At 42.8% G+C, this 16002-nt stretch overlaps 4 protein-coding genes across 4 annotated transcripts in view; 2 read left to right on the top strand and 2 right to left on the bottom strand. All coding sequences in view use genetic code 11, as the record gives it.

Moving 5' to 3' along the window:
* Positions 1–2089, top strand: part of EGR_03275 (Ras-related protein Rab-3) — a gene marked incomplete at both ends in the record, with an annotated part of 4310 nt that extends 2221 nt beyond the window's left edge. Inside the window, one exon of the mRNA XM_024492524.1 lies at positions 2037–2089. Within this exon, the coding sequence (XP_024352925.1) occupies positions 2037–2089 (53 nt within the window). The remainder of the gene's footprint in view (positions 1–2036) is intronic.
* A 2081-nt stretch (positions 2090–4170) lies between these two features.
* Positions 4171–10188, bottom strand: EGR_03274 (Tropomodulin; the record flags this gene model as incomplete). Its single annotated transcript, XM_024492523.1, has 5 exons — positions 4171–4430; positions 5168–5411; positions 5863–6057; positions 9186–9354; positions 9974–10188. The coding sequence occupies 5 exons, from the start codon at positions 10186–10188 to the stop codon at positions 4171–4173; spliced, it is 1083 nt and encodes a 360-aa protein (XP_024352924.1).
* A 2379-nt stretch (positions 10189–12567) lies between these two features.
* EGR_03273 (Zinc finger protein) lies at positions 12568–14142 on the top strand (the record flags this gene model as incomplete). The annotated part of the gene is made up of 2 exons (XM_024492522.1): positions 12568–13593; positions 13663–14142. The coding sequence occupies 2 exons, from the start codon at positions 12568–12570 to the stop codon at positions 14140–14142; spliced, it is 1506 nt and encodes a 501-aa protein (XP_024352923.1).
* A 615-nt stretch (positions 14143–14757) lies between these two features.
* Positions 14758–16002, bottom strand: part of EGR_03272 (hypothetical protein) — a gene marked incomplete at both ends in the record, with an annotated part of 9176 nt that continues 7931 nt past the window's right edge. The window contains one exon of the mRNA XM_024492521.1: positions 14758–15069. Within this exon, the coding sequence (XP_024352922.1) occupies positions 14758–15069 (312 nt within the window). The remainder of the gene's footprint in view (positions 15070–16002) is intronic.

The following is a 16002-nucleotide window of genomic DNA, read 5'->3' as shown; positions in this document are numbered from 1 at the left end:
GGAAAGGGAGTGGCTTGGGGTAGGAGGACGTGGCAGGCGTTACGTCGCTAGTCAGCCGTTTGGAGATTGCGGGAGAAGGTCAGTTCTCGCGTGTTAGTGTTGCATCGATTGACGCTGCCTCTGTCGCCGTGGCTGCTTCTGCCGCTCCTCTTGCTAGTATTTGCAGTAAAATCAGATTGCTGATCGCCCCCCCCCTGAGGAAGGAAGATTGAGCAAATCTGTGCTGCATTTATGCTCATTTTCCTCTGTTGAGGTTGATCTCATCCACACGTCAGCTGTTCACAACAATGCAGGGACTTTAGGGACTATACAACAAGGGGTGGGGGAATGAAATGCGTATTGCATGCATACAGATCAGAGAAGCATTTTTGTCAGACAATTTCAAGTAAAACTGGAAGGCATTAGGAGTACTTCTTATAGGGGTCGTGTTGTAAGCAAAATGAGGCTTTGTTTTTAAAATACGGAAATTCGTTAACAACTTTTACGATAACATAACAAATGTGTAGATAACTTCTACTTTGAACTGTTTGAAGGAGATATGCTGCACGTTGAGCCGAAATGTAATGTAGAAGCAGATAAGAATTGTTTGTCTTTTTGAAATTATCAGATCAGCTATAGGAACTAAAGGAAATTACCTACTTCAGTATGTTGCTATTGTTTGGTTTTATCAAATGTTGACTGCAAAGTAGGTGGAATCGCGTCTTTCCATGCTGTTTCATTCATTCTTGGGAGAGAGGACTTTCCTTAACTGCATTAACAAATAGCAGCAGCACCCTTTTTTCACACTTTCATCAAGCGCGCTCACACCAGCTGCATCATTTCCAAAAACAAACGACGATCATTTCATTGTGTTAGATCAACGATTCAGGTCACTGGGTTGCCTCGGAATTACCTCATATTCATTGGCTCGTGTTATTTTTTTAGTGAAAAACTTACTGCTTAAAATTTCAAGTGTTTCCTTCAGATGCTGTTTCATATTGCGAGATTATGGTGCAGCATTATTTTAGGGTTGTCTACTGGGAATTCTAAGTTCCCCTTTTAAAACTTCTTTTAAGGTGCCAAATATGATTTTCACACCGGGGTTTAGTCGACGCCGTTGTTGTGATTAGGAGTTTTAAAAAAATAAAAAAAATAAATGAATCAAGCCTAAATCTAATGCCCTGTGCTTCTTAAATCGTTTTTAAGGCAATTGAAGAAAGTTTCACGACATCCGCCACGGAAAAGGCAACACTTCCCATTTTCCATTTTCAATCGTCGTCAAGTGTTGGGGAGGATGGGTTTACCAACTCCCACCTACTTGGCTTTTACACCAGTATGCAGTCAATTCGTTTAAATACAAACCAACGCCTAAGCAAATACACAGTCAGACGTTTTAATAAGGCCTCCGGTATGCCAAGTAAACTGAGTTGAACCAGTCCCATGCTAGGGAAAGTTGAAAGAGCGCTTGAAGTCAATTTGACCTCATTTGCTCACCTCACGAAATTGGCATTTATAATAACTGTGCGCTTACAAATGCAGTCGTTCTACCCAAAAGTCTGACTTAGTTTTTTGCATACGGTAAACATTGAGGGAATAAGTGTCGGCAACTTTGCATTCCTTCCCTGTAGTTTTTACATGATTTTATGCTTATGCAAAATCCAATTCGTCCTTACTTTAATCTAAAGTTTTGCCAGGATTAGATGCGCTACACCAGAGTCTGCATTTACAATTGGCTCCATTTACATAAATACATGTTAGTAATTACTTAGATATACGTGGTGCAATAATATTTTCCATGAAGACTGTACTTGAGGTTTTTTAGTTTTTGAAAATTTATCACTCACTTCAAGAATTACAGTGACTGGTGGTCGATATTGCCACTATCTGTATAGTGCCCACAAATTCTTGCATTAATCTTGCGTCTAAAATTCTTGGCAATGCTCCTGAATTTAAATTTTACAATTTTGTTGAAGATAAGTAAAGCAAATCCCTACACGTTTCTCATGTTCAAACATTTTTACTTAATAAGTAATAAGTAGCAATGTTACCCTTTTTAGCAAAGCGCCTGACGGAGCGGCCGGAGGGTCAAGGCAGTGGCTGTGGTTGTTAAAATCGTGCATGAAATGGCCCAGCCGATCAGAAATTACAAAATGACAGCATTTGAGTCAGTCTAACACATAACCCAACGGATTCATCACATCCCAGTTCGCCTGGCATCGTGGAAGTCATTTCCCACCATAATCGTTGTCCTCTCTCCTCACTCCAAAACTTGATGCTTCTGCCGAATTGTTGTGCTTTCCCTACCCACTTCCTCCAAGCATAGATTTAAGGCCAATTGGCTGTCTAGCTGAATAATATATACATTTATGTATACAAGTTGTAGTTGTAGAGTAAAGCCCCGCATATTTTGTGCTTGATCTTCGAATGTATCTACTCATGGATATTAGAAACAAAAAATTAAAACACCTTTCCTCTTTATAAAATCCGCTTTTAATTTCCCTTATTGCTTGTTGTGTTTGCTGCTTTTCGATCCTTTGTCCGATCATGGCCAGTCAGACGAAAATTTCTAAGTCCTCCTGTTTGATGAAATGGGGTTTTCGTGCATGAGCTTTGATCCTGCTGGATCCGCATTCAAAGCATTCAGGGGCCAGTAACTTCAATACAGCCGTCTTTAGTTGAGGAGGCGATACGAAGTGTGCGTACGTGTCTGCTGACTATCACCTACTGGTAGTCTTCACTGGCCTTGGCCTCGTAGCGATTGTCAGGAAGTTTAGTCTTTGTCAGCTGTTGGACAATCGTAGGAATGGAACAAGAGAGTAGGTTGCGAGAGCTTCTAGTACAAGCGAGAATTAGACACAAAAGAAGAGACTTCTAGAGAATCAAACCAGGAGTGCATTTTGCGGTTGCAGATATGTCCAGAGTGATGTTAAAAAAGGTTAATTTCTGCATGCTCAGTAGCGGTTGTTTATTATTCAAAACTCTCAACCGCCTAACCCACTGCAACTACCTTCAAACAAATTAACTGGTCAAACTGACTTAACTATCACAACGAAAATTGGAAATGGTAAAAAAATGACGCTACACAAAGGTGTAATGCCCCCCAGTAGTGACAGAGGCTGAATGACAGCAGAATTAATCGTAAGAGCTGCTATTAGTAAATACATAGCTTAAGTTGTACTTACACCATCGTAGAATTTTGCACTCCGCCTTTTGAAATGCGCGTAAACTCAAGTTAGGTCACCTCTCCAGTCCTACAGATGTTGGAAGATGAGCAGAAGCACCAGATGCGCTTTGAATTCTTTTGAGGATGTGTTATGCAGAGTAGTGGACAGTCTGTGGTGCTGAACGATGTTGCTCCTTGCAGGATTGCTACTGAAAGTTCCGACTTCCGGCCGATTCCCCTGCACGGCATGTTATGTGTTATGAGATGCTCCATGCGCTAGTCAAATGTTTACGAGAATGACCGCAGACACCACAGACAGGGTTGTTCCTGACAGACCCACGATCATTTTGGAAAGATTGACGCCACTCAAATCCCCTGCTGTGGATGAATGGCCGAACGCCGTAGTGAGGTTGAAATCTTCAACCGACGCCTGTTAGCTTAGGGCTTCCAAACACTAGTACCTTTGTTCAACATTACAAACTACGGCGTTCGTGCTAGATTGAACCACATCATCGCTAGGACGTGGACATGATAGGAGTTGATATCCTTGGGCTTTCTTCTATTCTGTGTTCATAAATTAGCAGTGGAAAAAAAGCCGTCTGTGCTGGCCATTACGAGTTGCAACAGGCCATAATACATACTACTGACAAGTCTGTCGTAAACGATATCAAATGCGCAATTTCAGGTAGGTGGCAGCCCGCAAGTGAATATTCTCACGTCCACCGTCCAACCAATCACGATACATCGAAGCACTACACACGCCGATCTTTGAAGAGTGAAATTCGCACCACAATTGGGAGGACAAAAAGCTGAAGGTTAATCTATTCTTCTCAAAAGTGATTTGTACCGCGTGTAAAATTGTAGCACGACAGGTTAAAAGAAGTGACGTCTCTAAAAACGACACCACTTCTAAAAGAGAACGCCCTAGAGGTGTACGATCCGAAGGAGCAGCAAGAGGGGGGGGGGGTGAAGTATAAGCACAATTGCACAGAATCAAATAGCAGCAGCAAAAAAACTGGGCTGTCACACTAGGCACCCTTATTGACACGGGCAAGCCGTTTATTGGTGTCTACGGTCTTCTTCAGGTGCTCGTTGATTTGCACACGCGCATACGGTGTGTCGAAGTACAGACTGAGGTTGCTGAGTCGTGGATTCTGCAGCACCAGTTTGGCGATCTGCTCCTCCACCTGCACGCCGAGCACGCGTTGGCGCTGATTGGCCAGCCGAAGGTCTTTTACGGCGCTCTTTGAGTCCGAAATAGAGTCCAAAATCTTTAAAATCATGTCGCCTATAGGAGAAATGAAGTGTGGGAATCAAGAACGAACATGTGCTAAGGAATTGGCCAATGTATGGAAGATAATTTTGGTCGACAAAGGTTGGTTGGGTCAAGAATGGATGAATAGAATAAGAGAAGGATGGACGGATCAACAGGTGGATCCGATGTGGACAGATTGATGAGAGACGGACAAGGTTTGAGCAAATCCGAATGAACTGATAGATGAATAGACGTTTGGAGAGATCACAATGGGATAGAAAATTTATGATAGAGGAGTATACCAGAGATGGATAATGGATTTTTGACTTTGATCACGAATAGATGGAAGAATCGACAGGTCGATCGAGGTACAGAATGGGAATGGGTGAACCTGAGATCAATGAATGAATCCGGAGCGAATGGGTGGATGAGTGGATGAGGGATGGATAAATAAACATAGGGACGGGATACGCCAGAAACGAGGGAGGAGTTTGGAGACACGTAGATGAATTAATAAGCGGATAAGTGGATGCGAAATGAACAAATGAATGGTGGGAGGTGCAGGTGAGAGAGAAAGAGGTGGATCAATGTCAGGCGCCGATGGATGAGAGCATGATTGCATGAATGAAGTAGAAAGTGGCCCTTGAATGAGAAAAAAATTGATAGATACTCCCAAAAGACTGAATACAAAGCTGAGTGAATCGGTGGGATGATGGGAGGACAGATGAATCCAAATGGCGAGATGGAGAGTGGAAAGCGCCAGCACTCACCAGTAATGGAGTTCGATTCAAGATTGAGAACCTCCAAAGTATGGTTGACCTTGAGTGAAAGGAGGAGAGGCTCCATCATGGCCGAAGTGAGGTCCGTCCCGGCCATGTGGAGCTCATGCAGCTTTGTGTTCTCGCCCACCGCCGTGAATAGACGCGACACCACCTCTGCGCTGAGATCCTTAATGTTGTTCAGATTCAGCACCGTTAACGATGCGTCGTCCGCTGTGAGCTTCTTAATGCTCTCCTAAAATCGCAACACATCACACAATATTAGTTCCTTCGGTCTTACATCCCAAGAGTAAGAGGCTCCTCAAATTAATTATGTCACGAAAGGATCTCGACTTTTCATTACCACCAGATCAGCTAAACTCGTCAAACTACGTCTCTCACTAGACATCATGCTTAAAAGTAAAAAAGGAAGGCCTCCACAGTGGACGGCTAAATCTATCGAAACATACCAGGGGCTGCATAGCAAAATAATATCTCGTGTATTCGACTGCACGGCCATACTACTGCCTGCTGAAGCCCTCTTTAAGCAGCCAGTCTCCCGGCTCGCATTCGTAGCCCTTAAAGCAAACAGTTTTTAAAACTTCAACCTCTGAATGGTTATGGTGCTAGTGACCCGCCAACAAGTCCGTCCCAACATTGGCCATCCAATTCCTGATCAAGGCAAGCGAAGATAAGCATAAACGTACCTCAACATCAGTCATATTGGGAGGCTCATCGGGCACAATTTTGAGCTGTTCAGCCTTGGCAACACCAAGAAAGCCGCCACCCACCTGACCCCGGTTCTCGATACTGGCGTGGAACTGCACCTGATTCATCATGCCCGTGAAACCCAGGATGGCTGCCAGATCGATGAGTTCGTCGTCTGTAGCATTGTTCAAGGCCTGTAGGGAGAATAGACAGGCTTAAACATTGGTCTGTGAAATACAAAAAAGGTAAAGAGATGAGATATTAGGGCTGAATACTGATGGAGAACTAGAAAACGTTAACTAAGGATGAGGGATTGGATTACAAGGGCGCTTCGAGCGATCTCTTGCCAGATTATCATTTTCAGCCTTCAAGACGTATAACGTACGCTCAAGTCGAACCAGAACATCCTTTTTTTGCAATTTTACAAATCAGTTGCTGCCATAGCGCCTATGAAGTCGTTACTAAGTGCTAGGTTTGACCCATTACTACACGTAACAGTTGTCGCTCATGATGCAGACTCGTTTGGTACAGGTCAACAGTAGCAGTAAGCAAATGAAACAGTCTGTAGTAAAAAGCAAAGCTTTTTCTACTTGAAGGCGTTAAATCCATAGGCATCAACAGAAGGCTTTAGGCACGATCTCAATCGTAGTAGCCGCGTTCCCAGCTCAGTCTATTCAATCATTCCTTTCAACATCGGGCCAGTAGGTGAAATATCTGCCCTGAATCGGCGTGCCGCATCAGCTTAAAACCTCCAGTGCGGTGAAATCGCACAAAAAACGAATCTTTCTGCGGCAACCCTGCAAATACCACAACCATTCAGAAAGATAGGCAATTTCAAGGCATTAGGCGCATCCTAGGCAAGAAAAAGATCGTATTTTTAACAACCTTAAAAGTTAGAAATAGTAACTGAGCCGCATTATGTGACAGTAGCAGGCTACACCATTTCTCTCCAAATATAAAAATAAAAATCAAGGCAGAAAAAAGGTGCGAACTCGACACCAATGACGAAGTGAAACAAGCTCCCCTCTGATGGGGTCCGACTGCACTGACAAAGTTTTCTGTGTCAAAGCCAGGTATGCCAAGTATTAAACTTGCACTAAGATAGGTGTATAGATGTAGCAGCAGGGGAGGAATCAGAAAACTAGAGGCAATTTTCACGTCACACAATTTGTTATTTTTCCTTTTTTTTGTGAATTTAAAAGTCCCGGCCCAGCTTGAACACCATCATATATGCTGGAAGCGCAGGAATTAATGACAGGATTCAGAAAAAAAAAATTTACCGCCTACGTATTTCTACCTATGCCAGGTGGGGTAGTAATTGATCTTGCCTGAAAGTGTCATTCAACTGTTACCTTCTAATAAGTCAGCTATCCTTGCAGTTTATCAAGTGTCACCATTCTGTTACCTACTTACAAAATGCACCAAAAAAAGAAAATCGTTCTAACACAAGCTAAGCTTTGTGGCCAAATCATGTGTTGGCATTCACAACGGTTATCTAGAAATTCCACAGTGCCCACGATTTTTGGGGAAAAAGGAGGAAAAAATTACAGAATATCTGAATGAGTGTTTGGAATGAGCCCACGAGCTGGACAGCAAGAGCTTCAAGCACGAAGCAGAAGCAAAGGCCCTTCAACGAGATAAAATTTCTGCCTAAATATCGCAATACTTGAAATTACGTGACGTACTTGAAGCACGCAATCATAAAAAGAATGCTCAATGAGGTGATTCCTATTCTTCATCTTAGTCAGAGGGTAAAACGAATCCCCCCAATTTTATGATGGGCCCCAATAAGATGTCATGTCTAAAGACTTTATTTGACCACTACCATAATAGAGAGGTACTACTGAAAGCGGGAAGCATCTCAAATAGTTCCCACAAACGTAAACAAAGTAAGAAAGTGATTCACCGTCGATGATTGTAAGCGAGATAAAACATACTAACAGTGGAGAAAACTTTACCTGAAGCCAAATGATTAAAAATTCCCGCTGAATGCCTAACAAATAAAAAAAAGAACAGAAAAACCAATGCTTGTGTACTTCCATTGAAAAAACTTTACCACGTAATATAGAGAATTTTTTCGGACAAAGTTGTTGGAGCAATGCTTGAAATATGAAGCTCTATTCCTCCTCATATAGGTATCTGCCGAAAAGAATAGTCATTTCTTAGCGTATTCACCGCTACAGTATATACAAATACCCAAAATTAAATGTACTGCTGAATTCCCGGAGTTGGCAGAAACATCCACGAAGTGGATACTCGTAGTCATCCGAAAACCGAAAGCAAAAGTAGGTGACTTGAACAGGGTGAATGCATACGACTTTGACAATCATCATAAGTAATAGTGTCGAATTAAGAATGTGGGAAAAGTGGGGAATTACTACATTTATTTAATCTTTAAATATTCAAAACAAAGAATAGTTGCAGGCCAAAGTGACTCTGCTAGTGTATTACAGATGGGCAGAACAGAATGTAGCATTTCTGTAACGGGTTGCAAATAGGTAGACTAGAAAAAAGCACCAGCATGACCCACGATCAAAAACAGGTATTCATTCTGTTGCAGAAAAGTTGTGTAAGTCTAGGCCATACGGTCACCTAGTTATAAAAATTATGCATTATAGAAGACTGAAAGCTTATGAGAAAGGCATTGAATTAGTAGTACTGCTGGTGAAATGGGAGGTGGAGTTTAAAAAGCATGGACAACTTCTGAAAAGTATTTGTTTGAATTAAAGAGATGATGAAATGAATGCCGGGAGAGCTAATAAATATGATTGTAGAGGCATTTTCAGAGTTAAGAGCCAAACCACGATTTAAATCCTAAAGAAAATAATCCAAAACTCAATAACCAAAAATCCAGACGGTTAATAGGATTTCACATCGATGTGAGGAGTACAGTGAATAAATTCAGGGAAAATATAACGAAACCGATAACCCACAAGAACAAGGCGCTTTACCCTGTAATGGTGGACGGTCAAAAATGCAAATAACACTAATCGGAATTCATGTTTCAATATCTCGTGAGAACAAGGTGAAATACCCTGATCGTGAAGTAGATCAGTTCGACTTCTCTAGCATTCATAAAGCAACTCCAGCGATCCATTATTTGCTTTCATAACCACCTTGACTTTATAGAATGAGCTTTGCTTGCATAGAAGAAAAAACCATCTGACAGTTCAGAATGTACCTGAATAAAGAGCAATTCCCGAAAACGCTCAGAGCCGATCCCCAAAAGTAGGCAAGATAAGCGGCCGAGTTTTCAAAGTGCCTTTTACTACGGTCATCAACAACAATTAACCTCTGACAGTTAAAAACAGCAACAACGTACCTCGTTGATGCTTTCATCAAATTCCACATCAAAGCCCAATTCAGAGAGCTCGTTTTTCTCCACCGCCACCGGTTCGACCTTCTTTTCAAAGACCTTACCACGAATCTTCTTCTCGTAGGGAACTGCTTCATCCCAGTCGGGATCATTCTTTGCCTTTTCTACAAGGAATCTGGAAGAAGATAAAGAAGTAACTAAACAAGGATATTGCCCACGACCACGAATCGAAAGACTACTTGAAGTTGAACTGTGAAATTAAAAATCCACAACAATGGCTACTGAATAATTGATAATCCAAAAAACAGTGGTTTGAAAGTGATTTGAAACCCAATATTTGCAGAGGTAATAATCAGAAATAATCCGCGCGGGCTCTATTTAAAGGTTCTAAATGAAGTCTTACTAGTCAAAAGAAAGCCACAAGAGTAGCGAAGTCCAAGCACTACTACGTGCGACTCACAACGTGATGGACAAAAATGTAAATAGACCGCGTGATCGGTAGCTGACGTACAAAATCTATATGCGCGACCGCCCCACATTATTGCAAATGGTAAGTGGTCACGGGTAATTCATTTTATAATCTTTTCAGACAAATACTTCCGATTTATGGGCGTGAGTATTTACAGGGGTCATAATTTGCTTTGAAATGGACAAGACCATGGACAGTCCACAAATACTTCAGAAAATATCAAGTCCATCGCTTGATTCACATGATCTGCTAACAAGAGAAGCAGTTTTCCTTCGCTTATGCTTTTGAAATATTCTGCCTAAGGAAAGGGAATTATGGAGCCCACTTGATGAGATTTTCGCGATTGAAGGGTCCAGTTGGCGCCTTCGTAGTCTGATCGCGGCAGCGTTGAGAAGGCGGGAGAAGCGAGTTGTCTGGGTCGATATCGTCGTTCAATTCCTTAATCTCCGCCTCCGTCAGCTTCGAAAGTAGGTCATCTATGTCGTCAATATTCGAATCGTATTTGTCCAGCGATTTACCGAACAGCGTCTTGTTGGACATATTCTACAATTACAATATTTGCTGTCGCATTAAATTACATTCGAAAATACAAATGGCATAGAGTCAAAATTCGTAGCATACGGAGAGAAATAACCAATAACCCATAAAATTGGTCCCCAAAAACCAATTTGCTACAAACACTACGGTGAATTTAAAGAACCCACTTTCTTAACAATTATCTCATTACAAAATAGTCCCGAAAAATTGGGCAATGGAAGTGCAGACCAAAACTGATACATAACAAATGACCCTACCTACAGGAAAACGATACCGAAACATCAGAAACAAACTTTTCAGGAACACTAAATTTCAGCATACGATTAGAAGGCACAAAAAGTTCAAATGATGCAACTGACTACTTTGAAAAAGTAGTCCAAGATAAAGCAAATAAAAATACTATGCCAGCTCTATGCAAAACTACTCCGTATTGATTTATGGAATAACAGATGGAAGGAACCGACATCACAGTCATGACCAACGACTGTGGTACTCAAGAATTTGGTTATGTTTAAGGCAAATAAGCACATCAGCCAGGAGATGGGGACAAACCCCAAAAGCGAATAAAAAGCCCACATAATAGCAGGCCGTCGCGCCGCCCAAAAATGTAAATCAAAACAAATATTTCTAAAATTTTCATATTTTTACTTAGCTCAAAACGCCTTAGTCCAGGCAGCACTCTTTTGCATCACCAATTTTTGTCTTTAAAACATTTCCATTGGTAGAAATGTTATGGATTAACCAATGCTGATGTTCGGAAAATTCCTCTTTAATTAATCAGCTTGTAAATAACTTATTTGATGTCCAATTTGCATTGAAAAATGGTTTCAAATGCAATTTTTACATAAACGGCTCTTGGAACTACAGCACATGATAGCATATAGCTTACATCACTTATCAGCATTGAAATCCATCCAATATAGCCAATAGTTAAACCGGTAAAGCTTTTGCATTAAAATGATTACTGTCAGCACATCAACTACTCGTCTTACTGCCAAGAATCGATCACATACATGTGGCTGGAAAAGGGAGTGAACCCACAGATTACCTGACGGGATTGACGATGGTCTTCCAGAAAAATTAATTTACCTGTTTATTATAATTGAATAAATGGTCTAGTTTAAAATGATGAAACCCACTTGTAGTGATTTTCGCCACCGAGTTCCCTAATACGCTTAAAATGGTGTGTATCAAAAATATCCCCCAACACCACGTAGTCTCCCTGCCTTTCAAATGGTCCCACCGTCTCAAGAGCAGGTGTTGCGTCCCGAGACTTCCCCGAAGACTAGTGAATACATAATACTCGGGCAGAACACATTTATTCGGTATACAGAAAGTATTTGGGCCACTGGCATGAGCCCGAAGGCCAGCCCACCCAGCGTGGTTCATTGGCCAAATTTTAAGTGCCGCTCCACTAAATCCAAGAGTCAGACAACCACTGTACCACACAGGCATATTACAAGCTGGTCGCGTCGAATCCGATATCCCAGCAATGGATTGAAACAAAAGGCTTGTTTTGAAGGCAGTGTAGCTTAACTGGTTAGATAACTGAATAAACCACCGGCTATTTTTGATATCGGAGATTATGAAAGCATACCATTTCCAGCAAATTTTGGTAATTTGTGTTGGTCAGTACCTTCCCAAATCTAGCAATTATTGACAGTTTATACCAACTTCCAAAGGTCCTGTATATTATGACCAAATCAAATAAGTTAAGGCAGAATAAGAAAATACCGTCATGGAAGGATAAAATACGAGAACCTTGTTCCATACCTGGCTGTTTTGTGGTGCAAGCCTGGACACGATTGGGATGCAGCACCGTGCCCTGGCGTCCGGCCCAATCATAAACACGCACACGTGCACATGTACATACACGCACATAAGCAGACACGCACACACGCACATACACACAAGCGTGGGGAGGCAGGCCTAGGGTCCATGCCTGTCTGTCATGGACGCACGTAAGCACTCGCACGCGACTTCTGCCTGTCTGCCTATCCGTCGTGCGCGAGGCTTCGATCCGTGGCACATTAGGCTGCAGACCGCGTGCACTGCACGTGTGCGTGCGTGCATGCGTAGCCAAATGCATTTCGTGATCTGATAGGCGGACAGTCAAGGCCTGATTGAAGGCCGTCGCACTTGGGCTGTGGGCTCGCGCTTGTGACTTAGTTTGGCACCGTGTTTCGCCTCTGTGAGTTGTAATTTGCCCTTTTTTTTTTAAATTAACACTCAACAGTAGCATAAATTACTAGCGCTGTGTCGCAAGTTTTGCGTCTTGTTGTGTTAGTTTACCGAATTAGAAGTTTTAGTTTATATTTCACCTGCCAGTGAGAAACGTGGTACATATTTTTATCTTCTTACACAGCAAAGCTGTCTTTTAGAATGCCACGTATTAAGGGAACACCGAAACAAAAGGGAGCACCACTTCCTACAACATTTACAAGCATCAACACCACCACTACATCAGCAACAGCGGTAACATCAAGCAGTTGTGATACTTATTCAACGGTTACGCATCCACTTCATGCGTTTGCTCTGATCTCGAAGGTAATGGAGACTAGTAACTTCCCAATCTTTTCAGCACTTGATTCCAACACAGACCAGCTTCTTTCCCCAATTGGCTATGAAAACTCGGGTTCATTGCCTTCCTCTTTATTCTTTCTTCCTGAAAGGGTTGCTTCTCAACCAATGAGGGATCGGGACCGAGAGGTGGTCACTTGTAGCGTCTGCCAGAAATCTATGCGTCTAGGCAGTCTTCGTGAGCACATGGATCGTCACGAGAACAGCGGGAAATTTGAGTGCGAATTATGTGGCAAGAACTTCAGTCGTGCTAGTGCACGTGAAAAACACATTCGAACGCATACGGGCGAGAGACCTTTTAAATGCGACCTCTGTCCAAAGGCCTATAGACAGAAGGTTCACCTGAACGAGCATATACGATCGCATTCGGGTGAAAGACCTTTCGTTTGCAGGTTATGCGGATTCTCACTTGCCTCGAAGTCGCTTCTTAATCGACATTTACGTACCCATGGTGTCAAAAACGGGGCTAATGATGCTCCTGTCATGTGGTTACGCACTGACGCACCAAAATCTCAGGTTCTAGCAGCTGCCGGAGCTGTTGGGAGGTCTATTGACGCCGAGAGACGCATTAAGGGTGGACTGGAAGTCGAGGAGGAAGACCCAGGAACTCTACATATCACTGCATTGAACGCCATGGCAACTGTGGCAGCGCTGGGACGAAAACACTTATGCCCCGAGTGTCCAGCTGGCTTCCCTACAATTCAAGCTTTGAGGTCGCATCGAGTTACCACGCATGGCTTGGTGGTAGAACACGTCTGTGAGACTTGTAGAGCTACGTTCAGTTCAAAGAAGGCACTGAAAATGCATTTGCGAACTAAGCACCCGCAGGTGAAACTGATTGCCTACTGCTTTAACTCAAGTGAATGAAATTTAACTTGGTCGATTTTGGTGCTTTAGATATGCCCTTTGTGCGAACAGGTGATGCCACAGCGTCGAAGATGGGTCTTGGAAGTGCATATTCGGGAGAACCATCCGGGAGTTTCCGCGGACTCGGTGATTGGGCCGTCTCCTTTAGTGGTTGCGGTAGCATCGAGTGATGCGAAACGGGAAGGCTTGCGCAGGGCAAAACAAGCTCCAAAGCGTTGCCGAACAACGCGGTTGAATTCGCCTAACGATGCTGCAGCTGTGAACGCGCCAACAGAAGACTCCGCAAAGTTGACTAGAGGAAATCTTTCTGAATGCGCCTCTGAAGAAAAACACTGCGAAGGCTCCCTGATGATCACTCTAGATCATTTTGATACGGAAAGAAATGATGAGGATGGTCATGAAGCTCCATCTACATTCTTTAAGCTGCATTTTGAACCAATCTCGAAACATGTAGACAAGAGCATGCCCATTCCTCAAGTTTGTAATGGATGTAATAATGAAAGCGGGTAGCAGAATGCCATGACCAAATTTTAGATGATGCTGAATTGAGTAGGGGAAGTGAATGGGAAGACTTATAGCACTGCCGCGGACTTTGGATTTATGAATCGTACAAGGCGAGCAGTAGGCACTCTGGCTAATAGACGGTAAGGCTTCACATTGCTCGTGTTCTACTGGAGTTTTATGCATCGGGGTTCGGTGTGATTTGGGATTCATTTGGCAGTGATTTCAGGGCCTGTGTTGTTGGGTGGATTTTCACACATTTTGGTACTACGAGCAAATACAGAATGACAGGCAAATCGTATTCACCCAAATGTTTTTGTGGTGTCCTGCCTCTCTTTTACACAGGTGGGCAATTGCTTTGCTCACATAGGTTTCATTATGTAATCAGGGGCGAATGGGGACTCTAGAGAGTCAAATGCTTCTTGTGCATATGTGAACTAAGCTTCCTGGTTAAGGAAATGGGAAGATTGCGAGGGGAGGTCTGTGAGTGCTGTCTGTAGGTGCGTTTTTTCTATACATAGCAGAATAATGCGTTCATTTGCCGGAGAACCGCTTAGTTATTTACCGTGCATTCAGATATGCTGTACAACCAAGTAGTAGTAGGCCACGCTGAGTTAAGAGGGGTTACGAAATCCTTTCAAATGCAAGCTGGAGTAGTAACAGCGCTGGGGTTGGCAAATGTTTTTGCTCAAAAAAGATTACATTGTGTGGAGGTGATGTGTGATTTGGAGAAAGGGACGCACACTTTGTACTTAATGTAAAAATAGACTTCATGCATGTGTGGGAGAAGATGAAGGTGTAAGTCTTAGCAACTGAAGAATCTGCACATTTGGAAACCCATTTGCAGTTATCTTTGTGGCACTGACCATTACGAAGTTCCTTGCCATTTGTAATCAAGTCTATGATACGCAATTTCCACCACAAGAATAATGGTACCTACAATATGAGCGGTGGAATATGTCGTGAGTTTGGCGGTAGTTAAACGGTAAAAAGTGCTGACATCAAAGTGATCTTCCGCAGCGAGCACAATCTTCATTCTACTTGCTATCAGCGGTAATATTCGTCGGAAAGCCACGTGAAGAAGAGGGGCGCCAAAGTCACGCATTTCAGGGTACGTGATCGTGTTCGAATATGAAAAACAGGCGTTTCTTGGAAGTTGATGTGAAATTAAAATTGGAGGCTCATTAAAAGTTGGCGCTGTTTTAGCCTAAGTGCAGTGAGGGTCAGCGGCCATTCTAAAGTGACTTCACTTCCATTCAGAAGGGGATGGATGGTGCTCCCAACAGCCTCGTTATGTATGCCACCAATGACAAAGAGCATGGAAGAACTGGGAGAAGAGGTGGGGAAGCAGGCGGCAGAATGCGGTGGGCCAAAAAGAGGAATGACGGAGTTGTCCGAATGATACTGAGGAAAAGGTGAAAGAAGCTGGAAGCGATATGAGGGAAGTAAAAGAGGAACTGCTAAAAAGGGACATAAGAGAAGGCACTCCATTCCTGATTAGGCAAACAACCAACTTATTTATTTATTCCCGATTTATTCATTTTAATTTATTTTCACACAATGATTTTATTTAATCGCTCAAGCCTTCTTTCCCACCCCTCCATTGATAGTCATCTTTCCTCCTTTTCTTCTCCTCTTTGCAATTCGGATTATTTTTTAACCTTCATCTTCCACTCTCACTCTCTCTTTCCTTCCCGTCTTTTCAAGTCGTTTCCATTCCTTCTTTCGACAGTGGTTTGATGCTAGTGAGACTTGGCAACAATGTTCTGTTATCGTGTGAATCGTGGAGGCTCCTGTGCCTAAGGTGGCTCACTTTTCTACGCTATCGAATCGAAACTGGAACCACCCGCAAATCACGCACAAGTGCGC

This window comes from Echinococcus granulosus (assembly GCF_000524195.1).
Source record: "Echinococcus granulosus chromosome Unknown EG_S00017, whole genome shotgun sequence".
NCBI lineage: Eukaryota > Metazoa > Platyhelminthes > Cestoda > Cyclophyllidea > Taeniidae > Echinococcus > Echinococcus granulosus.
This window is presented reverse-complemented; position numbering and strand designations above follow the sequence as displayed.